This window comes from Coenobita brevimanus, chromosome 8 (genome assembly GCF_032717465.1).
Source record: "Coenobita brevimanus isolate Jiangsu-jjx chromosome 8, ASM3271746v2, whole genome shotgun sequence".
Classification (NCBI taxonomy): Eukaryota; Metazoa; Arthropoda; class Malacostraca; order Decapoda; family Coenobitidae; genus Coenobita; species Coenobita brevimanus.
This window is the reverse complement of record NC_136961.1, coordinates 28,444,131-28,470,209: the sequence shown is the minus strand read 5'-3', so window position 1 is coordinate 28,470,209 and position 26,079 is coordinate 28,444,131. Positions and strand designations below refer to the sequence as shown.

Genomic DNA, 26,079 nt, shown 5'->3' with positions numbered 1-26,079 from the left:
CACTGTGGCAGTACATGCATCAGTTAGGCCAGATAATGTTCTGTCAAAATCAAACAGCTTTGGAGTGAAGGGAGTTGAAGACCAGACCAACCTCACAACTGATTGCTCCCCTGCATCCTCGCCCCTTGCATCTGCCAAACCCCTCCCTGCTGCCGCAACCACCTGGCCACCATGCGTTCGTTTCCTCTATCTACCTCCATGTGGGTCATCTGCTTGGTCAGGACTATCACTGGAGTCGCTGTTTTCACTGCTTTCTTCTTCTTCACTAGGCCAGTCTCCATCACTTTCGAGATCACTCAGCTCATCTTATTGATATTCATCAAGGAGATGGTGAAGATCGTGACTATTTTGTCTCGCCATTGAGGCAGAGGGTACGGCAATGTCGACACTTTACCCCTTGACAAAATCAGCCACACTGACTCACTGAAGCAGAAAAAGAGGTATTATTGTATGGTAGCACTTGAGAGTGTTGCCATACAAGCCTCTCATAGCTATTATTTACCCACTATACCATCGAGCGTAGACTCTGAATATGGAAACCGCATATGTTACAGCCGCAGTGAACCCTCACAGAGCTGAAAGACCATATATGTACCAGCCGCAGTGAAAGAGTTAAACATCACTAATTTTCCGCCTCCCGCCTGAGCCGAAGCCCCTTTGGTCTGGGTGTGATAATATATTATTTCTAAGCATATTTTGATTTGATTTTGTCAGTGGAACCTAGATATATATCTTGAAAAGAAATGGTGTCCATTATCAGTCGTTAGGCCTAGGGGCAAGATGCGTGTTCACTTTTGTGAGGTTTTGTTACTCTGCCTCCCCTAGGACCTATGATGTGAGTACATTTGTATATGCTGTATAGTGAAGTCAGTGCCTAAACTGTATATTATGTGAAAGATATAGTGGCTGGCACTGTGATATATATTGGAACTAGCATGCCTTACAAACCATAGCCATAGTGTGGAGTGGGGCAGGCGTTACCTGTACGTTATAGTCGGGAAGGGATTATTAGAGGTGTTTAGGGATGGAATATGATAGCAATATTGTATATGCGTATGAATCTGTGTGAAATATACGTCAAACATGCTGCGAGTGTCCGTGAAGGAGTGTGGTGTGTGCCAATAGCTGTGCATTGTAACTCTTGAGGCGAAGATACTGCGTCACGGTCACATTGTACCGTAGTAAGGAACGGAATAATTGCAGAGGTAAGGATGGAATCATTGTGGTAGTCATGTATTTGCATATGATTTAGTATGAAGTGTACTTGAATTAAGCCACGAAAGTTCTGTCCATCTATCTACCTATTGCCAGATGCTTTAATCCTGTATGGGGTGGCCAAAAACAAATCGCCTCCACGTCACCCTGTCCCCCGCCATTTCACTGCCCTGCTCCCAACTCACACACCCCTCTCTCATATACCTCTCCACTCCATCCCTCCATCTCATCCTTGTCCTCCCCATCCCTATCCCTCCATTCACCTCACTCACATAAACTCTGCTTGTCAGTCTCTCACCCTCCATCCTCTCCACATGGCCAAACCACCTCAATGTGTTCCTCCTAACGTTTCCCATCAAATCCACATCCACACCACAACGCTCCTTTATATCCTCATTTGTCAGCCTGTCTCTCCATGTGGCTCCACAGGCTCCTCTTAATAACTCATTTCCACTGCTTTCTCTCTTGACTTGTGTCCTTCCAACAACGTCCAAGCTTCACTTCCATACGTTACAGTTGGTATCACAATACTGTCATGTAGTAACTTTTTCACTTCCATGCTCACATCCCTGTTTCTTATCACTACTTTCAAGGATACAGCAACCTTTCTTCCTTGTTGTACCCTTTCAAGCACCTCACCCTCCAAACTTCCATCCTTACTGATCACACTCCCCAAGTACTTAAACGTACTCACATTTTCCATTTCCTCACCATCCAAACTCACTGTACATTCACTGACTTCACCTCTCTCAAAGACCATCACTTTACTCTTCCCTACATTCGCCTTTAGATTCGGTTTCCTACATACTCTCCCAAACTCATCCACCAAGCTTTGCAGCTTCCCTTCGTCTTCACTTAACAACACAGTATCATCTCGAAACAACGGTACAGGGAGTTTCCAGACACTACCGTCTCTCACTAGGGCCACTCCAACATCCACTGCCCTACCTTGTATCTCTTTTATTACCCCATCCATGTACAAATTGAACAACCACGGAGACATGACACATCCCTGTTTCAACCCAACCATCAAAGAGAAAACTTCACTCAGTTCACCATCCACACGCACTGCAGCCTTAGCATCATCATACATACTCTTTACAGCATCCAGCGGCTTCCCATCTACTCCATATATTCTTAATGCTTTCCACAATCCTTGTCTATCCACCCTGTCATATGCTTTCTCGAAATCCACGAAGGCGCATACAGCTTCATTCCCTTCTCTTGAAACTTTTCCAATAAAGATCCAGGAATGAATATCTGATCTACACAACCTCTTCCCTTCCTAAAGCCTCCCTGTTCTTCTCGAACTGATTCCTCTGTTATTTCCCTAACTCTGGCAATAAGTATCCTACCCTACACTTTTCCTATTACCAAACACTTCTTTTTCCCATTTTCCTTTGTATAAGGGAATAATTATACATGACTTCCAATCCTCCGGGACTCTACCTTCCTGCCAGGCCAATCTGCACATCTTCCATATCCATTCTACTACTGTCTCTCCCCCAAGCTTCAGCATTTCACCACACACTCCATGAATTCCTGGGGCTTTCGCCAATTTGACTTTTTTCATTGCATCCACAACTTCTGTCCTACTGATTTCTGCCTGTCTTCTCACCTCCCTCCGTCTCCCAGCCTTTCCCCAGCCACTTATATTCGCATTACTTCCATTCTCTATGTTCAACAAATCCTTAAAGTGTTCTTTCCATCTGCTCATTTTTTCTCCCTTCTCCACTAGTAATCTACTATTTTTATCTTTCACTCCCCTACTAACTTCACTGCCACCCTGTCTTACTCCCTACACCTCTTTCCAGAACATTTTCTTACAGTCCCTCCACTTTACACTCAAATTCCTTACAAATTCCTCATCCATTGTCTTCTTACTCTCTCTCTTACTAATCTTTTCACCTCTTTCTTCCTTTCTACATATAACTCTCTCTTCCGTCTCTCAACTTCTTCCACGCCCCTATTTCTCATCCATTCATTGTATGCTTACTTCTTTTATGCTACAGCATGTTTCACCTCTTCACTCCACCATGCTGTTCCTTGCATCCCCTTCTGTCTTCTCTTCACCCACCATATCACATGCTGCACATATTTCTTCTGTGAATATCTTGCACACACCTTCCACGTCCCCCATCTGCTCCAATTCATATTTACCCAATCGTTCCTCCACTTCTTTCTTATATTCTGCCTTTTTCTCATCCTCTTGTAGCCTTTCCAATCTCTGCAACTACTCCTTCCTCCCGTCCTTCCCTTCATCTATATCTCCATCTTATTTGGATCTTGATTCTGGCCACCACCAAGTATTGGTCAAAAAGTCTACTTCTCCAACCTCTATAAGCTCTTGCATCCATTACACAAATGTTCATGAAGGGATAATTTTAGGGTGCATATTGTATGTTAGCGATACCTTAGCGACAGGTGTGGTGTGACGTAAGGACGCCTAGGAACCACAGACGTCATTGAACAGGTACTGTAACTTGATCAGACATCTAGTGAGAACTTGTATTTATGTAGAATGTACGTGAAATGTGCCGCTAATGTTCGTGAAGAGATATTGTGGGTGGATAGCATAGGTTAGCGATACCTTAGCTGCAGGTGTGTGAGGATGTAAGGACACCTAGGAACCATGTGCATTATTGAACAGGTATAGTACCTTCCTCAGACATTTGGTGAGAACTTATACTTTATGTAGAATGTATGTGAAATGTGCTGCAAGTGTTCATGAAGAGATATTGTGGGTGTGTAGCGCAGGTTAGCGATAGGTCAGCAGCACGTGTGAGAGGACGTAAGGATGCCTAGCAACCACGTGCGTCATTGAACAGGTACTGAATCTTGCTAAGACATTTTTTGAATATTTATGATTTATATAAAATGTTAGTGATATGTGTCACGAGTGTTTGTTCTGGGATACTGTTGGAGCATAGTGTACGTCAGCGATGCCTTAGCGGCAGGTGAGCAGGGGACATAAGGACGCTGGGCAACCACAGACGTCAGTGGATAGGTACTGTACCTTGCTAAGGCAACCGTTGATATTTATGTTTTATATAAAATATTTGTGGTATGTGCCACGAGTGTTCATGGAGTTTACAGTATCATGTCTTGGGGGAACTTTAGGGAAGGTATATATATATATATATATATATATATATATATATATATATATATATATATATATATATATATATATATATATATATATATATATATATATATATATATATATATATATATATATATATATATATATATATATATATATATATATATATATATATATATATATATATATATATATATATGGCACACACCCACAGACGTCTGTGGACAGGTATATACTGTACCTTGCTAAGACATTGGTTGATAACTTATGATTTTTATGAAATGTTAGATATGTGTGCCACGAGTGTTCGTGGAGCTATTGTTAGGGTGTATATCATGTGTGGGGGGAACCTAATGGGAAGGAGGGCAGAAAAAAAATTCTATATATATCTATCCATCTATCTATCTGTCAATCTATATATCTCTATTTATCTATCTATCTATCTATATCTATCTAACTATCTATCTATCTATATATGTATATATGTGTGTATGTATGTATGGCACACACCCACGGACACCAGAGGACAGGTATGACACCGTGCAGAGACACTGAAAAGTTATCGTTTATGTGAACTGTTGATAAATGGTGCAGCGATTGGTCTTACGGAAAGATATAACATCACTTGTGTTGTGCTACTCTCAGTGGAAGGTGTTGCGTGACAGTGAACAATATCTCTTATTTTTCAGATGAGATCCTTTAGCTCATACTGGACTTTAGTGTGTCAGTGCTTCCCACGATGGAGAAGGGTGTGTTCTGAGAAGTGGCGGAAAAATCTTTGAGGAGACCGAGAGCAAGGAGGACGAGCTGCTGAGTGATGCTTGAAGTGGGGAGGACTGGGATGATGTCCCGCGCCGCTCCCGTCGGGAGGCTTTGCCCCGACCCCTACCACCATGGGAGCAGCCACCACCACCAGTGTCGGAACCATTAGCCCAGCCATCGTCTTCACTTGGACATCAGGCATCACCATCGCTTGGACCTCTCACGCCAGCAGCCAACGCAGTCTCTCCACCTCTAGCCTCCAGTTCCCCCTTGGCCCAGCCCATGTCACTGGTTGCAGGGCCTAGTTAAGTTACACTGGCACCTGCACGCAGCACAGTGTCTGTGATGCAACTGCTGCAGGATGCGACTGTGTCGTCGTCCCCTGCCCCTTCAAAAAGGGTGCTGTCTCCAACAGCACTCATACCCTCGACATTTTGCAGCAGCAGGAGACAGCCTCATCATCCTCATCGCCAGTGCTGTCTCCACCTTAACCAGGCTGCCGTGGTCCATGGCCCGGCTATAAGGAGAGGCCAAGGGGTGGCTGAGGAGGCAGAAGGGTGTCAGTAGGCTGACCCACTGCCACCACTGTGGTAGGTGTTGCCGCAGAGGATCCAATGGAGCAGTGGCCCATTCATGCCATGTAATGGGTCCTTCACAGGATCCCCATGAAGGAGGGTGACCCACCAACAATGCCACTGCAGTTTTTCCAGCTGTTTTTCACCAGAGAGTTTTTGACGTATTTCACCCGTGAGACCAACAGCTACACATCATTCCTGGGGACTATCTGTTTTTTTTTGTGTGAGGAAGAAGGAACCAAAGACTGCACCCGCATGAATGTTTCTTTCAAGAAAGAAAAAAAAAACAATACAAAAGACAGCGAAATTCAGCATCCATTCATTTTGAGATGCCTGGACACACTGCGTTTGAAAGACTGGAGGTCGTAGGAAGTAGGAAATACAGACAGAGGGAGACAGTTCCAGAGTTGACCTGTTGCATGAATGAAGGATTGAGAGTAGCAGTTAAATCTTGCATTAAAGAGTTGGACAGAAAAGGGATGAGAGTTTGTTGCTAGACGGGTGCTACACGCCCGTCGTACATGTCGAGGGATGCAAGCAGACATTTCAGAGCAGCAGTGACCATTGAAGTAGTGTCAGAAAAGAGATAAAGAGGCAACAGTGTGGCAAAGAGACAGAGGTTGAAGGGAGCCAGTAAGAGGAGGAGAGTTGATGAGATGAATAGCCTTTTGACTCCACCCTATTGAGAAGAGCTGAATGTGGGGAGCCTCCCCACACATGAGAGTTGTACTCTAAACAGGGGCGAATAAAACCCGTGTATAAAGTCAACAACTGTGCAGCGGTAATGAAGGCAAGGAGTCAGCTTACCACACCTAATCTCTTGGAAGCAGATTTTACAAGAGATGCAATATGATCTTTCCAAGATAAGTCCCAAGTGAATTAGACCCCAGGCATGTTCAAGGATGATGCAGGATTGAGCTGGATATTATTAAACATTAGTGGATACTCCTGTGGAAGATTTTGATAGGTTGATAAGTGTAAAAACTGAATCTTTGATGCATTAAAAACAACGAGATTATTTTTACCACAGTCAGAGATGAGAGCCAAGTCAAACATTAGGTGTGCCATAGCCTCATCCCTTGTTTGTTGAAGTAACTGCTGAGATGTTGATAGGTCTAGAAGAAGAACGATGGCCGTCTACAACAGCAGCTATAGAATGACCAGAGAGGAAGCTAAAGATGAAGGCACAGATAGAAGGATAGAAACCGTAAGAGGGCAGTTTGGAAATTAACGCTGGATAGGTAAATTTCTTTTTTTTGTTTTTTTTTGTTACTATATTAGGTAAAGTGGGGTATGATGTACCCCAAGGAAAAAATAAAACAAAAATACATCCGTTTGAGATATTTCAAAATGCTTCAATACACAAATAATTCAACCCATTATCTTTGAACAGAGCCAGAAAAAATAAAGTTTAAATGAAAAAAAAAGATATTTTATAAAGTTTTCAGAAAATTGTGAAATTTTAGGTACACAAATTTTAAAATTAAGTTTTGCAAACTGAAAAGTAATATCATGATTCCTTGGGTGGTCTGCAGTAGACTGATGTTGGGACCTTCTGTATACAAAAGGAGAAAGACCAAATTTAAATAAAAAAATCACATGAGGGCTAAGCTGAGGTTACATTATGGGTAAACTGGGGTATGACATACCTCAGTGGCTCTATAGAGCAAAATCAGAGCCAGGTACAGCAATGTCCCCATCATCCCCATGAAGAGCTTTACTAGGTAGGAAGGTAATGAGACGGACAGATCTGTAGACCTTATGCTCATATTTTTAAAAATTCAGTTTCGGGGGCTGTGGTTTCTGATACCTCCACATTACCTATCTAGGGTTAAAGATTTATGCCAGACTCGATCAAAAGCCTTTGAGATGTCCCACGCAATGGCAAAGCTTTCGGTAAAGTCCCGAAAGGAGGATGAGCAGGAGTCTGAAAGGTAGGCAAGAAAATCACCAGTGGAGAGTCCCTGACGGAACCCATACTGACGATCAGAGAGAAGGTTGTGATAGGAAAGATGCTTTAAAATTTTTCTGTTAAGAATCGACTCGAAAACTTTTGAGACACAGGATGTTAAAACAATTGAACGATAGGTAGAGGGTTGGGAATGGTCATCCTTCTTTGGGACTGGCTGAATGACAGCAAACTTACAGCAAGAAGGAAAGGTACAAGTTGAAAGACAAAGGGGAAAGAGTTTACCTAGGTAGAGTGTAAGCACAGAAGCACAGTTCTTGAGGACAACAGGAGGGACTCCATTAGGCCCATATGCCTTGTTATTGAGGCAAGTGATGGAAGAAAATATATCAACTGAAGAAATTTTAATATCGGTCATGATGAAGTCAGAGGGGGGAAGTGATGAAGGAACAACACCAGAATCGTCTAATGTGGAATTGGAGGAGAAAGTCTGAGCAAACAGATCTGAAATGGATTGAATGTGTTCCATCGTCAAAGTAAGATAGTCGAAGAATTTTTTATAGTCAGTAGAATTAGGAGATAAGTAAACAGCACAGACATATGTTTAGTCACAGAAAAACGGGAGGGTCGAAGCCAGAGAGTAGAGAATTCAGAAGAACCAAGTTCTGGAACACAAGAGCAAGATAAGTCGTCGTGTACATATACACAACATCCACCTTTGGCTTTGAAATGATTATAGAGAAGGTAGGAGGACACAGAAAAGGGTTTGCTGTCAGTTGCCACAGACAGCCGAGTCTCAGTAAGGAAGAGAAGGTGAGGTTTAGAGGAGGAGAGGTGGTGTTCGGCAGACAGAAAATTAAAGGAAAGGCCGCAGAAATGAAGAAGGGAGTCAGACAGTAGATCAAGGCAGCTCAAAGAGTCGTCACCGGGAGAGGGGCAGATGGTGGGGGCATTCATGGTCCCCCCCCTAAGGACTCCGAGGCCTGATTTGTTGCAGCCATGTTTCTTCTTTAATTTTGGAAAGGGAAGTGTAGTTTATACTGTGCATGTAGTTTGGTGTTGACAGTCAGAGAAACATGTATTGGAGAGCTTGCTGGCCTACTCTCTGTGTTGCTGAAACACTGAAAAAGCTCAGCAAAGGGGGATGGTAAGGAACTAGTCCTGAGGGCTGATGAAACGGGAGCTCCAGCTCTTCCTGTCATCAGCTTTCCATCCACCTTGGGAGTACTGCCCTGCTCGACTGGTACTACAGTCTACTCCTTAGAGTAGATGGAGGCATGGTTCATCTGTAATGAAGAGGAGATGCCCAGGTTCCTGGGGTTATACTTTTTCATGGGATTGGTCAACATGCCAACCATCAGGCATTACTGGTGAAGTTCCCGTTTCCACAAGTACCCCCTTTTCCAGCAAGTGATGAGTGGGAGGGGTTTCAGGGCCATCCTGAAACACTTCAATGCCTTCAACTCACTCGCTTTACCCCAGGATAATCTCAGTCGGGTCATCAGAGTTCGCACAGTGATGGAGTACCTCCTTCAGTGGTTCCAGGACACCTACCTACCTAAGGAGCACATCAGCCTGGACGAGGGCTCGCTGGCGTGGAAGGGGCGCCTCAGCTTCTGTGTCTACAACCCCATGAAGCCCTCGTAGAATTCCATCAAATTCTACATCCTGGCTGAGGCTTCCTCAGGGACCATCTGGAACTCTGAGGTGTATACGGGGCAGAAGAAGATGCTGTAGTACACCGTTTGGGGCCTCGTAGAACCGCTGAAGGACCAGGGATACAAAGTTTACATGGACAAGTATTACAACTCTGTATCCCTGTGCGAATGCTTCCTCAGTGCACGAACCTATGTGTGTGGGACCCTAAGCCTGACAAGAGGAATGCCAGAGCAGCTGCAGGATGTTGCCAGGGTTAAAAGCCTGCCAGAGGGGGGCATGGCAGCAAGGCACCAGGACAATGTGATGGTGTTGTTATGGAATGACAAGCGCATCGTCAATATGGTCTCCACCTTCCACAGCACAAGCATGGTCCAAAGGCAGGTTCAAGGGAAGACCAGGGGTCCTGATGGGATGACAATCTATGTCCAGAAGACTGTGGACTAGCCCGTCATGGTGGAGAACTATAACCAGCACATGGGTGGGGTGGACCACATCAACCAGATGGTCCAGAATTAACCTATCCAGTGGCAGACCATGAAGTGGACCAAGACGATCACTTTTTACTTCATTCCAGATGGCCCTTTTTAACTTGTTTGCCCTTTATAAATAGTGCTCGCATGGGTCAGTCAGTCTGCTGGAATATGTGGAGGAGATAGTTGACAAGCTCCTCCACTTTAATGAAGCAGAGTGGCCAGCATCAGGGCACGCCATCAACCATGCCCCTAACCTTCCAACCCGACTTTCAGCAGGACCTCTGGCACTTGTGGCACCTGCAGCAACACTAGCACAGGCACCAGCACCACCGTCTCCTGGGCCAACACCATCTCCTGGACCAGCACCAGCACAGGTGCCAACATCACCATCTCCAGGAGCAGGAGCAGCACAGGAGCCAACGCCACTGTTGCCTGCAGGACCAGCACGAGTGCCCAGACCATCATCTCCAGCAGTTCCTGGTCCGGCAGGAGAACCTGCCACTGCTGCCATGCCCGGCCCTGCAGCTGCACGTCCAGGATGACAGGACCAGGGAAGGGCAGGAGGACATGCAACCAAGCATCAGAGACTCATGAAAAACACTGTGAATGGATCACACACTGGGCCATCAATGGGAGGGGATCCTCAACTGAAGAAGGCTCCGGTGCACCCTGTGTGCCCTAGCGAAGATGAGGGACACAAGTCACATGTGTCCTCTTTGTGATGTGCCGCTTTACGTGAGTGATTGCTTCGAATGGTAACATGCCAATCGAAGTATTCCCTAGTGGAGCACACACACACACACACACACACACACACACACACACACACACACACACACACACACACACACACACACACACACACACACACACAGCAGTGATATTGAGAAGATAACCCAGGTAAATGAATCAATGCAAAGCTACAGAAATGATGTGGAAACCACATATGCTGAAATGGTGAAAGTAAACAAAGATGTAGAAACAAGAATTGAAGAAAAGAGCATCAAAAAGGAAGTGAAGAAAATAATCCAGAACAATCCAAAATTGGTCAAAGATTCAGCAGACATCAACAAATCTATAGTAATCACTGGTATAGAGGAGGAAGAAATAAAAAACAAGATTTCTAGAGACAAAAAGGAGGTGGCAATTGTAATGAACATACTGTAGGAAGTGTCAAAGGAAATCTGTATTAAAGACATACCCGGTAGAGGAACATAAAAGGCTAGGGAAATATGAGAGAAATAAATCAAGGCATCTAAAAGTAACCCCATAGAGTGTAAACATTATGGAGGAAATACTGAAAAATACAAGCAAACTTATGGAAAAAGAGGACTTCAAAGATGTATGGATAAAGAGATGCCTAACTCAAGAGGAACTTGGATTACTAAAAGATAAGAGGGAGGAGGCAAGAACAAAGAATGAGGGAAGATCAGAGGAAGAGAAGAACACATATTGAAAAAAAAGTAGTTGGATTGCAGGTTCCAAAGTGGAGCATAAACAGGAGGGAATAAAAAGGAGAAAGGTAAAAGACCCAAGTCATGACAAGTATGTAAACAAGATGATTAAGTCGATGTACCGTAATGTAGATGGAATGGTATCTAAATTACTAGAGATGAATGATTATATCAAAGAAAAGGAACCACATACTGTTTGATTAACTGAAACAAAATTAACACCAAGGATATCAAACGATACACTAAACCTAGAGGAATACAATATATCGAGAAGAGATAGGATCCTAAAAAAGGAGAAGGAATTATAATATTAACAAAGAAAAATCTGAGAGTCAAAGAAATAGAACTAGATGTATTCTCACAGGTAGAACTAATCGCAGTAGAGATTAGTACATCTGAGGGGAAAGTCTATCTATCTATCTATTGCCAGACGCCTCAATCCCGTTTGGGTGGCCACAAACAAATCGCCTCCAGGTCTCCCTGTCCCCCGCCATTTCACTCCCCTGCTCCCAACTCACACCCCCCTCTCTCATATACCTTTCCAATTGTGGCAAATTAATACATATCACCCAGATCAATCATTTGGGAAAAAGGCGAATATGAAGACCTGGCATAGAAAACAATTCAAAGTTTAAGAGCATTACTACATAGAATGGAGGAGAAATCTGAAAGAATTATACTAACTGGAGATTTCAATACAAATATAATTGAAATACTCTATATATAAAAAGCCAGGAAAGCTGTTGGGACCAAAAGCTCTTGGACCTTGTGCGGGAGTTTTTCCTAACACAACATGTAAAAGAAAGCACCAGAAAAAGAGGGCTTGACATACCATCAGTACTAGATCTTATATTTCCCTACCCCTGGGGGTAGGGGGGTTTCAAGAATACTCCCCCAGTATCCCCGCTTGTCGTACGAGGCGACTAAAAGGGTTGGTGGTGAATTAGTGCCCCACCCCGTAAAAAGAACTAACTAAACAAGAGAACAAAGTGTCTTGGACCAGGATGGACCATACGTTGACGACTAAGGAACGGACAAAGGACATTCTGAGGGTGGGAACGTGGAATGTGCTAGGAGTGAATGATAAAGTGAAAGAGAGAGAGATTGTTTAGGCGCTTGAGGATGCAAAAGTGGATATATGTGGACTGATTGAAACTAAATGGCAAGGTGAAAGGGTGAGAGAATGGGAATATGGTTTAGGTATATGTGCAGGTGTTAATGAGAATGAGAGGGCAAGAGATTGAGTATGTCTGATGATGAGCAAGAAGTGGAAGGAGAATATAAGAGAGTATGGAACAGTGGGTGCACGGATTGTATGAGTGAGGATGAAAGTAGGTATACAAGTGTGGGTGATTGTATGTGTGTATGCTCTGACAGAGGACTGAGTGGCAAGAGTGAAAGATGAGTTTTGGGCGAGAGTAGAAGCATGTATGGACAAATATGAGAGGAGCGAGAGAGTGCTTTTGATTGGAGACATGAATGGCAAAGTTGGGAATGTACGAGTGGATGGAATGGTTGGTCAGTGGGGTGTGCCAGCTGAAGTAGATGGCAATGGTAGTGCTTTGGTGGACATCTGCGCTGGTAAGGGGTTGGCAATAGCCAACACCTACTTTCGGCATAAGATGATCCACCAGTATACCTGGAGAGTAATGAGGAGGATGGATGGTGAACTTCTTGAATGAAAAGTAATGATAGACTACGTGTGTGTGGATGAGCTAATGAGAAGACAAGTGTTGGATGCAAGAGTATGGAGAGGGTGGGGGAATGGAGTCTCGGACCATCACTTAGTGATGGCCAAGGTAAAGCTGCAAAGAAAATTGTTGAGGAGACGAAGGGGAAGACAGAAGGAAACAGCTCCTGTGAGAAGAGTGGAGAATTTGGAAGATAGTGAGAAAATGGCAATGTATAAGAGCATTGTGGAAGAAAGATTGGGAAGGTATGAGCTAGAGCAGATGGAAGGGGTGGAAGAAGTATGTAAGATATTCACGGAAGAGATAGGCGCAGCATGTGAGTTGGTTTGTGGAGTGAGGAGGAGATGCAAGGGACAGCATTGTGGAATGATGAGGTGAAACGAACTGTGGAACAAAAGAAGAAGGCATATAGTGAATGGTTAGCGAGTATAGGTAAGGGAGAAGATGAGAGAGAGAAAAGAGAGGTATATGTGAGCAGAAGAAGGGAGGTGAAGAGACTGGTGAAAGAGAATAACAAGAAAGTGGATGAAGAGTTTGAGAGGAATCTGAGTGTGAAATGGAGGGAGAGTAAGAAATTGTTTTGGAAGGAGGTAAAGAAAGTAAGGCAGTGTGAAAGGGGAAATAGTAGGGGAGTGAAAGATAGGAATAATAGATTGTTGGTGGAGAAGAGAGAGAACTTGAGGAGGTGGAAGGAGCACTTTGAGGATTTGTTGAATGTAGAGAGTGAGAGCAGTGTGAGTATAAGTGGTTGAGGAATGGCTGGGAGAAGAAGAGATGAGAGTGTCAAGTAAGACTTTGTAGTATAGGCACACGACAGCGCCTAGTGACCATACACACACATACACACATACTCACACACAGGCTTCTAGAACTTTCCAACCACAGGGAACACACGTGACACGACTCCTGCTACACCAGAATTTAGGAAAGAGAGCTCAGAAGGAGAGAAGCCATAGAACAGGCAGGTCGTAGGGAGAAGGGCTTAGCAACATGGAAGAGAGAGAGAGAGAGAGAGAGAGAGAGAGACATGAGGTAGCAAGCGGGACTCTACTTAACTTCACTCGTGTGTGAGACTTTGTTAATATTTCCGAGACAAATAAAAATAGTCCCATACTATTCTTTACCTCTCCTTGTCATTGAATGACAAATGGGAAAGAAGATTATCTACTTACAAAGCTACTCAAGTATAACAACCGCTCATCCACAAGTCTAATATATATAACTTCTCTACAAGTAACTACAAGTAACAACTCTACGAGTCGTCTGTATAATCTTCTACACGCACCTACAAGTAGCGGCAGTCTTCATCCCACAACGAGTAAATCACAAGAGAAAAGGACTGAGAAAACATCGACAAAGAAAAACAAAACAAACAAACGAAGAGTGAGACACGACTCATAACTCATAACCACCAGACCTCACCCTCCTCTCTCTGCTACATCCACCCAACCTCCACTGCTGACGCAGGAGTGAAGAGGTCAAGACGACGAAGCAAATACCAAGTCCATATTCACAACTCATCTTACTCACTCGTCTTCACTCAAGTTACTCATCGCTACTCATTCACTCACCACAGCTACCAGTGTGGGAAGTCGACGTCATCATGCGTGCTTGCTGAAAAGACGCCACGTCAGTCAACTCACCACCTGCACCATCACTAACACCATTCCTACCGTGGTAAAAATTAGTGAGTTACATAGTTACTTCATTTATACAATACACAGTGATAGACAATAAGCTTCTGCACAAACATATAAAACGTGCTGTATAGTTACAGCTTAAATACACATACTTACTTCAGTTATCTGCATAACTCAAACACTAAATAATCACCAACAATAAATATTCTACACTGTATATATTCATTCATTTATTATAGCATTTATTTACTACCAACGAGTGTTACCATTTATACCTACATAAAATACGTGTTTCATACATACAGCTATACATTATATCTACAAAGTGATAAAGAAAATATACCATCACAGTTACTCAGTGAGTGATTAAAAGAACTGTATTAAACATTTATTAATTAAAGCTACCTAGTGGAAACATATAAATTAAGTTACAAAGTAAACTAGAGAAAAAAAAAAAATGGCCAACACAAATGACGTTAGCAAGAGTGAACATCTTCAACACAATCGTGAAGACAATGATTTCCACACAGTGCTGACACACATATTACCCACGATAGGTACAAGTGAACAACAAGTCAGTGTATATAGTTAATACTGTATATAGTGTATATATATATATATTTTTTTTATATAAAATAACAAAATATGGGACTAAATAATATCATTTTCAATAATATCTGTGCAATATAAACTAAACTTTAAAAAAGTATCCCAAGGAAATTAGCCAGTATTTATGCAACCATGAACAACATAGAAAAAGCGTACACAAGCGAAGAAAAACAAACTATAGAAAATCAATACATACAAAAAAAAAAAAAGAAAGAAAGAAAAAGTAAGAAAGAAAAACGAGAGAAATAGAGTAAGATCACATAACAAACAAATGAAAATAAGTGTAAGTGTTACTACATATGTCAAAATACCACATAAACTCCTTCTATAAGTGAAACAAAAAAATTGTTGTCTCCACAAGCAAGTGGCATGGCACATCATCACATAAACTCCTTCTATAAGTGAAACAAAAAGCAGATTGTTGTCTCCACGAGCCAGTGGCATGTCACATCATCACTATCATCGACCGCAGCATGACCGGATTCATATGTCAGGACTGCAGTTATTACAATTATGTAACGACAAACGATTGCATTATGTTACACTTGCTACAATTATGTAACTACAAACGATATGTAACAATTATGTAACGACAAACGATTGCATTATGTTACACTTATGCTACAATTATGTAACTACAAACGATATGTAACAATTATGTAACTCCATATTATAATTATGTAACGACAAACGATTGCATTATGTTACACTTATTACAATTATGTAACTACAAACGATATGTAACAATTATGTAACGACAAACGATTGCATTATGTTACACTTGCTACAATTATGAAACTACAAACAATATGTACCATTTATGTAACAGTTGCATTAACAAGATGTAACTTTTATGTAACTTTAACTACAATTATGTAACTACAAACGATATGTAACAATTATGTAACGACAAACGATTGCATTATGTTACACTTTGCCAATTATGTAACAGTTGCATTAACAAGATGTAACTTTTATGTAACTTTAACTACAATTATAAGGCCAAGACACTTATGTAACAGTTACATTAACAAAATGTAACTACAATTATAAGGCCAACACAATTATGCATTACCACAATATTTTGTAACAATTCATAAAATGTTACAATTATGTATTACCACAATGTTAGTACAATATTATAAGTCATACAACTATACCACAATTCTATATTACCAGTATCATCATACAAGTTAGGTGAAATATTAGACATGTTTGCTGATGATACAGTATTGTTGAGTGAAGATGAATGGGAGTTGCAAGGTTTGGTGAATGAATCTGGGACAGTGTGCAGGAGGAGGAAGCTGAAAGTAAATGTAAACAAAAGTAAAGTTATGGTGTTTGAGAGGAATGAAGTCACAGAATGTACAGTGAGGTTATGGAGAATGTGAGTGCATTCAAGTACTTGGGTAGTGTGATGAGTAAGGATGGAACTTTGGGGGATGAAGTGCATGAAAGGGTACAGCAGGGAAGGAAGATCGTTGGTTCACTGAAAGCAGTGATGAGAAATAGGGAGGTGGGTATGGAAGTTAAGAAGTCACTGCATGATAGTACTGTAATCCCTACCCTGATGTATGGAAGCAAGGCGTGGACCTTGCAAGAGGGGAACAAGTCAAGAGTGAGAGCAGTGGAAATGAATTACCTGAGAGGAGCATGTGGAGTGACGTGGAGGGACAGGTTGACAAATGAAGAAGTGAAGGAACGTTGTGGGGTGGATGTGGATGTGGTTGAGAAGATCAGGAGAAATACACTGTGGTGGTTTAGACATGTGGAGAGAATGGAGAATGAAAGACTGACTAAGAGGATGTATGTATGTGAGGTGGAGGGAGGGAGAGGGAGGGGGAGACCGAGAACGAGGTGGAGGGATGGGGTTGAGAGGTATATGAGGGAGGGGGGGTGAGTTGGGGGGAGGGTAGTCAGATGGTGGGTGACAGAGCGACTTGGAGGCGTTTTGTCTGTGGCCACCCTTTGCGGGATTAGGGCGTCGGGCTATGGATAGATAGATAGATCCTCAATTCGGCAAAAGTGACCACGCAGTATTAAATGACAACTTCAGGATTGCATATGACATAGTTAATAGCAATGAAAGTTACAGAAAGAGCCTTAACTACAAAAAGGGCAACTACCATGACCTAAAGAAATACTTCTTAGAAAAAGATTGGGAAAAAGAGCTTAGAGGACAAGAATTAAATGTTATATAAAGAAAATTCTGTGAACTTTATGAAATATGAGTCCAGAAGTAGGCCTACATCCCACAGCACAAAGAAGCAGAAAAGAAAATAAAGAAATAGTTTAATACAGAATGTAAAAAATCAAAAGAAAAAAGAGAATTGTTGTGGAACAGATACAGAAGACACAATAGTGAAAGGGCATATAACGACTATAAACAGACAGAAACGATTATACAAGAATAAGGAGGGAAGCCCCAAAACAGTTTGAAGAGGACATCATAAATAAAAGTAGTGATCAACTGAAGCTATTTTACAGCTAAATCCGAAGCAAAACCAAAGTAAAAGATAAAATATAATCCATTACAGATGATGGGATCGCCCACACACAAAAGAAGGATATTTGTGAAATACTAAACAAGAATTTCCAAACAGTTATTACAGAAGATAATTTTGAGAGGGATGATATGGAACATGCATGCCCACACACATACCTAACAGATATACAAATATCAGAAAAAGAAATATAGATTTAAGTAAATTAGGCAAAGGAAAAGCAAATGGTCCTTATGAAATTTCATGTTGGGTGCTACAGGAATGTGCAAAGGAGTTAAGTAAACCATTATCTTTAATTTTTCAAGAAATCCCTGGGACAAGGTAAACTACCTGATATTTGGAAGAAAGGAAACATTGTTCCCTTTTTCAAGAAAGGGAATAGACAAAATCCACTCAACTACCGACCAGTATCATTAACCAGTGTTGTAGGCAAGGTATTAGAAAAGCTGATAAGAAAAGTTTTGGTAAATCATATAGAAGAACACAATATAATAACAGAAAGACAGTTTGGTTTCAGAAAGGGAAAATCATGTGTTACTAATTTGTTGAGCTACTATGATAGAGTAACAGAAACATTACAAAAAAGAGTAGGATGGGTGGACAGTATCTATTTAGATTTCAAGAAAGAATTTGACAGAGTACTACACCAAAGACTTTTAAGGAAACTGTACCATCAAGGAGAAATCCGAGGCAAACTGTATTTTTGGATGCAAGATTTTCTAAAAAAAAAAAAAGAAAAAAAAAAAAAGAGAGAAATGAGAACAGTACTAAGAAGTCACTCATCATGGAGGGAAGTGATTAACGGAGTTCCACAGGGCTCAGTGTTGGCACCAATTATGTTTTTAGTGTATATAAATGATACAGACAGTAACACTGGAAATGAAAGCTATCTAAATATGTTTGCTGATGATGCAAAAATACAAAGGAGAATTACTAACACAGACTCCTGTAAAGAGCTACAAGAAGAATTCAATAAACTTTCTGAATGGAGCAGTACGTCGCAAATGGATTTCAACGTGGACAAGTGTCATGTAATCAAGTTTGGTGAAAGTGGAATAAGACCTGATTGGGATTATAGGTTAGGAAGTTAAACTCTACACACATCAGAAAGAGATAAGGACATAGGTGTGATTATCAATAACAGATTACCTCCGGCTGATCACATCAGTGAGAAGGTACAGAACATGTATACACTGCTTGCAAATATGAGAATAGCATTCACATACATAATCAGACATGCTAAGAAAGATAATAACATCATTCATCAGACCAACCCTGGAGCGTTTGTCAGTAGTCCAGAGTCCTCATCTCGAATAACACATAGATAAAATTGAAAAAGTTCAAAGGGCCGCCACAAGATGGGTACCAAGCTTAAGAGATCTAAGCTACGAAGAAAGACTAGAAAAACTTAACCTACCTACACTACAGGAGAGAAGAAAAAGAGGAGACATGATTATGTTACATAAATGCATACCAGGAAGGAGAAAATAAACATAAATGATTACATAACCTATGGGGATGCATCAGCAAGAGGACACTGCAAAAAACTGCAAAAAAGAGAGACGATAAAGACGTAAGGAAATTTAGTTTCCCAAATAGGGTAACTGATGAGTGGACTGCACTACCAAATGAAATAGTGTGTGCCAAAACGATTCATAAATTTAAGGATCTGTACGATAAAAATGGTTTAAGACACGGGACATTACGAGCATGACTCATTCCTATAAAGATACATTTTGGTAAGAACAATTAGGTAAGAACACACACACACACACACACACACACACACACACACAGTCATGCACTACATAACTCCTCATCTTCAAACCCCACAAGGTCCTGCAATCAGCTCAACACCCCATGTGGAAGTGAGTTTTCCGAATTTTGTGGAACTGTATATTTACCTTTTTCAATACCTCTATATTTTTCACACAAACAACTATTTTCTTCTAAATATTACACATACGACAGAAAGTACAGCTTCATTACCAGTAACTAGGGAAAAGAGTAGTGGTCATGTCGAGTAGGTTAGAGCACTATAAAAACAACCCTTGGAGATTTTACAGTCTGTACATGACAAAAAAAAAAAAAAAAAAACCGTTTTGGTAGCATATTCTTCAGGTAAAGGGTTGGGGGGAGAGTGTTTTTTTTTCTTGCTTGTGGTAAAAGTAGGCAGCGCTTGGAGGAGTAATCTAACTTTGTCGTCCAATTACTCAAAAACTATTAGACATCGATTTCCTGTAAGAACCATGAAAAAGTTCAGTGATCTCTACGTATGTTCATAACCAAAATATAAGCCTTTGGGAGCATATTTCTTTCGGTAAAGGCGGGGGGAAGAGAGTTTTGTTTTTTCTCTCGCTTGCGGTACAATGTAGAGAGCGTTCGGAGGAGTAATCTAACTTTGTCGTCCAAGACTCGAGAATTATTGGACATATCGATTTCCTATAAGAACCATGACAAAGATCAGTGATTTCTATGTACGTTCATTACCAAAATATAATCCTTTGGCAGCATATTTTGTAGGTAAGGACAGGGAAAGACTGTTTTTCATCTCGCTTGAGGTAAAAGTAGGTAGCACTCGGAGGAATATTCTAACTTTGTCGTCCAATTACTCCAAACCTATTGGACGTAGCGATTTCCTGTAACAACCATGTTAAAGATCATTGAATTCTACGTATGTGTAGGATATAACAATATAATATCTCCGATGAAAAGTAGTTGTTATGTACACGGGAATATAACGGTTGTCGTGCGTGTATGACAAAAGTGCAGCACGGCCGTGGGTACCCAGTAGTTTTTTGCAATTTACTAGGAAACTATGAGACCTATCAAAAATCTGCAAGGACACTGAGAAAGCTCATGAATTTCTACACAACATTATGAAATAAAAACATAAGGTGTGCAAAAATACTTTTGCGGTAGAGCTCCCTGAACAAAAATCAGTTTTTTTTTTAATGGCTTTCAGTGTTTGACTATTTTCTCAAAATCTACAAATTATATCCCAACCAGATTAAGCTAATTAGAAAGCTTATGAAATTCTCTTTCAAAACTTCTAATAAAATTTTTCTGTGCAATGGAAAACATTCGAATCACGATGCTGGGAAGTGAGATTGACGTTCTTAAATGATTATTCACGCTGGCCTAATGCACAGTTATTCGTATTTTTCTGTCTTTTGTTTTTTAATTTTTTATTTTTTGCTTATCAGCTAGAACAACCATCGAAGAAGATGATGTAGGTTTCATGATAGTATATTGAGGTTTGGGTGACGAAAATAAGGCATGCAGACAGGCTGGCCGGGCGGCAAGTCGGATAAAATCATGTCCCATAAAACTTACTGAAACTTAGCCCTACATGAGAAGGTTAATATGATAATTAAATTTGGTGACTTATGATGAATTTTGGGTTATGTAAAAATTAGCATCTTACCCTTCCCAATTATTATGCCTACACCCTTCCCCCATACTGGCTATTATCTTGCATCTCCTCTCTCTTTTCACCAATGGAGGAGCCTGTGGCACAATGGTTAGCATCTCCAGCCGACAGTTGGAAGACCCAGGCTTGATTCTGGGACCAGTCACACTTTTGGATAATTTTCTTTTCCTGTCCTTGTCTATTTGGAACTATAATTTGGCTCATACAGACCGTCCTCTTGTGGATGATTGAACCTTAGCAAAAACTAATTGTTTGCCTTAATGATTCTTATACGGTCGATGGTCCCCACATGGTATTCTCAAGGGTCTGCTGCACCTCCGTGTAGACCTCGAGGTTCCAGATGTAGCCCAAGGATGACTCAGCCACCATGTAAAGCTTGATGGAGTACTTGGCGGGCTTCTGGAGGTTGTAGACATGGAAGGTCAGCCTGCCCTTCCACCCCAGAGAGCCCTCATCAAGGTTGAGATGCTCCTCGGGTTGGTAGGTGGTCTGGAACCACTGAAGGAAGTTCTCCATGACTGCGAACTCGAATGAGCCGATCTTGGTTGTCCTGGGGTATGGTGAACGGCTTGAAGGCATGGAAGTGCTTGAGGGATGGCGCTGAAGCGCCTTTCACTCATCATTCGCTGGAACCTTGGTTAGTTACGCAGGTCGGTGCTCCTCCAGTAGTGCCTGATGGTCGGCATGTGCCCGACCACCATGGACAGAGTATAACCTCAGGAACTTGGCCATCTCCTCTCCATTGCAGGAGAATGAGGCATCCAACTGAATCCCCAGGAATGTGGTTTGTATTGGTTGGTCTCCACAGTGAGATAGGATAACAACTCAAGAGTGAAGGAGAGCTGGAAGAACTGCAGTGGAGTTGTTGGGATATCCACCTTGATTGCTGGGAAGCCAGTGAACGGGCCGTTGTTCGGTGTGAATCGGCCACTGCTCCACCTGGGATCATCTTTGGCAGCGATGGTGACGGTAGGTCGGCCTTCTGACACCCTTCAGCCTGCCCTCCAACCCCTTGGCCGTCCCCATGGCCAGGCAGCGGACCATGGCGCCCTTGTCTAGGAGGGGACTGCTCGGACGAGGATGAGACGGGACTCTGGGGACACCATTATCCTCAGCATGGCTGGTGAGGATGTCACTGTTGCGTCCTGTGCAGCAGACGTGGGTGGAAGGGCCAGCAACATATATGATGGCCCAGATTCTGGTGACACTGGCTATGGGAAGGGGACAGAGGGGCCTGGAGATGGAGAGGGGATGAAGACAGTGCTGGGACCAGCAGATCCTAGAGGTGGCAAGTGCCCCGCAGTTGGTCCTGCTGCCGATGGTGGTGTTTGCCCTCTCAGTGGACGGCACTGGAACAGCTCCTCTGGAGGGCCGGGGGAGTGGGATCTCAATCCACTCCTCCACCCCAGACCTGTTGCTATCGCTGTTGCTCTCGATCTCAATTTCGTTGAGGAGCTTCTGTCACTGGTCTGGTGCCAACCCCCACTGCATATTTCAAATACATTTTGTAGCAAGCCAACTGGAGGACAACTTTGCTGTGCTAGGGTTGCATGCTAAAATAAAGCAATCAGTTTATTGTATTCACAGCCAGCCAAGAACTTTGCTCGACACTAGCACAATGCAAAGGATTCATGATATATGTGTATGTCCTTGAAAAACATCGTCTTCTACACCTGAGTTGGCACACAGGTAGCAAACACCTATGTGACCAACGGAACACGTGCATGTACTGTTGTGTGAGAGTATATTGTTTTTCTTATAAATTGATAAATTTGGTTATATCTCATGTGAAAAAAACACGTAAACAGTGCATTGTGTGCTCGTAAAAAATATGTCATCTCCTAGACGTAAGTTAGCACAGAGGTAGCGAAGAGACCTACGGAACACGTGCATGTACTGTTGTGTAAAAGTATATTGTTTTTCTCATAAATTTATAGATCTGGTTATATCTCATGTGAAAAAAATGTAAAGAGTGCACTGTTTGCTCATTATAAAAATGTCGTCTGCTAGAGCTGAGTTACTGCACAAATAGTGAACATCTGTGTGACCTGCAGAACACGTGCATGTACTGTTGTGTGAAAGTATATAGTTTTTCTTATAAATTGATATATTTGGTTATGTCTCATGTAAAAAAAAATGTAAACAGTACACCGTGTGCTCATAATCAAAATATCGTCTGCCAGACATCTTAGCACACAGGTAGCATACACATACGTGACCTACGGAACAAGTGCATGTACTGTTGTGCTAAAAGTATATTGTTTTTCTCATAACTGAGAGATTTGGTTATGTCTCGAGAAAAAAAACGTAAACAGTGAACCACATGGTCGTTACAAGTGCTCGTGCAAGACAGGTAGCACTACCTTTGCGCTAACTGAGGTCTAGCAGACGAGATTATTATTACGAGCACGAGGTAAATTGCCAACGAATATTAAACCTACTTAGTTATTTTGCTGCAGGTGCAGAGCATTGAGTGGAATTCGGACTGTATGACAGATGGGTGAGGTTCTCACTGGCTAACACCTCGTCCTGCCTCAACACGCCCAAAACCATCACCGTCACCAACGTCCTTTCTCTCAGCAACTTTAGGGTAACAAACCATCACACTGGATTACAGAATCAGAAAATAACAGCAGTCACACTGGGCAAATGTACTCATTTTTCACAGCAGGCTCCCTCTCACCTACTATGTTTGCGAACTTTTGGATGCCATATTATAATTCACCATTCTCTTGGCAATTTTTGTTGGCTTTTACACATTTTTTTGTGTTTTTGTTATCTTTTATACATTTTTGTGTGTGCTTTGGTTATCTTTTACACAGACCTCCATTATCACTGTTAAGTTCAAGTAACTGCCTTTGTTATCTTTCATGCATTCTTGTGGCAACTTTTATCCTTATACATTCTTGTGGCACCTTTTATCATTAAATATTCATCTGTGCGCTCTTCTTATGTTTTGTTCATTCTTTTGTGTGCTTTTATTCTTATAATAGTTTCCTGTGTCTGCATTTGTTATATTTTATACATACTTTTATTCACTCTTGTCTTTTATACATTCTTGCATGCGTTTTTCTGTATCTTTTATAAAACATACTGTACATAATTTTCATCAGTAACAGAATATTACTCAGTTAAAAACAAAGAATGCTTTTCTGGGAATAGAAAAGGATTGGTAACAGAAAGTAATACTTGACTGCCAAGCATAGAGCTAAAATGGAGGCATATAGGGCAAAATTGGAGTCTCAAAGTCTTTCTGGAAAAGGAGGCATATAGGGTAAAATTGGAATCTCAAAGACTTACTGGATAACCTGTATTCCGTTGAAAAAAAGAAAATGGTATGTATAGCAATGTGGTAAATCAGATGATGAGGGAAAACGGAGATATACGGTAAGTGAGAAGAGTGTGAAGAATGATGAAGGAAAGGAGTGGTGGACAATGACGAGATCAAAAACATCTAGAGAGACCATTATAACTCGTTGTTGAATGAGGAGTTTGACTGGAACAGAGACGGTGTGGAGTCAACAGATTCAGTGTTTGGGCCGTGACCTTTGATTGATGCTGCTACTGTGAATAGGGCAATGGGGAGGATGCAGTTGGGGAAGGTGACATGTGTGTCTGTGTTGACTGCTGAAATGCTGAAGGCCTCAGAAGATACATGAGTGGGTTTAGTTACTAATTTGATAAATACGATTGTATGTGAGTGTGTAGTGGTAGGTGGGGCACCCATCATCCACCCACTTAGTGTAGTGGTACTCTGTTATTAGGGTAGCTCTACACTAACTGGCAAGCCAAATGATTTCCTGTAAACCAGGAAAACATTTACAACACTGGACGGTAACCTTATAACTAACCGACACGTGTTTCCCTACGTGACAGCAAGTGGGTTGGCGGAGGGTTAGTGTCCTTCCCCGGAAAACAACTAACTAAAAATACGAACAAAAAGCCTCGGACCAGGACTGACCAAAATATGACGAGTAAGGACCGAACAAAGAACATGATGTGGATGGTGACTTGGAATGTAAGGGGTGCAAATGATGAGGTGAAAGAGAGATTGTCCAGGTGCTCGAGGGTGCGAAAGCGGATGTATGTGGATTAACTGATAGTAAATGGAGAGGAGAGAGTGTGAGGGAATGGGAGTATGGATGGGGTATATTTACTGTATAATTTAAGAATGAGAGGGCATAAGAAGGATTGTGCATTGTTGTGAGTAACAGATGGAAGGAGAATATAAGACAGTATGGATCATTTGGCTCAAGGCTTGTGTGGGTAAGATTGAAAGTTGGACTACAAATGTGGGTGATTGTGTGCGTGTATGCACCAACGCAAGATCGTACAAGCAGAGTGAGAGAAGAATTCTGGACAAATGTAGAAGTGTGTATGAAAAAGTTTCAAAGGAATGACAGAGTGTTTTTGATTGGTGATATGGATGGTACTGTAAAGTAAGGAATGAGAAGGTAGATGGAGTAGTTGGAGAATGGGGTGTGCTTGCTGAGATAGATGAGAATGGCAGTACTTAAGTGGACATTTGTGCCAGGAGGATTATGACACCAATACCCTCTTCAGGCACAAAATGATCCACAGGTATACATGGCGAGTGATGAGAGGGGTGGGTGGTCAACTGAATGAAAGGAAGGTTATGATTGATTATGTGTGTGTGGATGAAAGGAAGTGAAGATGTGTAATGGATGCAAGAGCATATAGAGGTTGGGGCAGTGGACTTTCTGACCAATCAAGGTCCAAGTAAAATGGAGAAATAGAAGAAGGGAAGGACGGGAGGAAGGAGTAGATGCAAGGAGAGTGGAAAGGTTACAAGAGGATGAGAAAAAGGCAGAATATATAAGTGAAGTGGAGGAGCGATTGGGTAAATATGGATTGGAGCTGATGGGGGACGTGGAAGGTGTGTGCAAAATATTAACAGAAAAAGATATGTGCAGCATGTGAGGTGGTGTGTGAGGTGAAGAGAAGACGAAAGGGAGTGCAGGGAGCAGCATGGTGGAATGAGGAGATGAGACAGGCTGTGGGACAAAAGAAGAAAGCATATAATGAACA

The 26,079-nt window shown here is 41.8% G+C and overlaps 1 protein-coding gene and 1 pseudogene across 1 annotated transcript in view; one reads left to right on the top strand and one right to left on the bottom strand.

Moving 5' to 3' along the window:
- Positions 1-23,882, top strand: part of LOC145407199 (glutamate receptor ionotropic, delta-2-like) — a 188,922-nt pseudogene extending 165,040 nt beyond the window's left edge.
- A 356-nt stretch (positions 23,883-24,238) lies between these two features.
- The window catches only part of LOC145407188 (ionotropic receptor 93a-like), a 61,883-nt gene continuing 60,042 nt past the window's right edge, over positions 24,239-26,079 (bottom strand). Inside the window, exon 5 of the mRNA XM_080278228.1 lies at positions 24,239-24,283. Within this exon, the coding sequence (XP_080134354.1) occupies positions 24,239-24,283 (45 nt within the window). The remainder of the gene's footprint in view (positions 24,284-26,079) is intronic.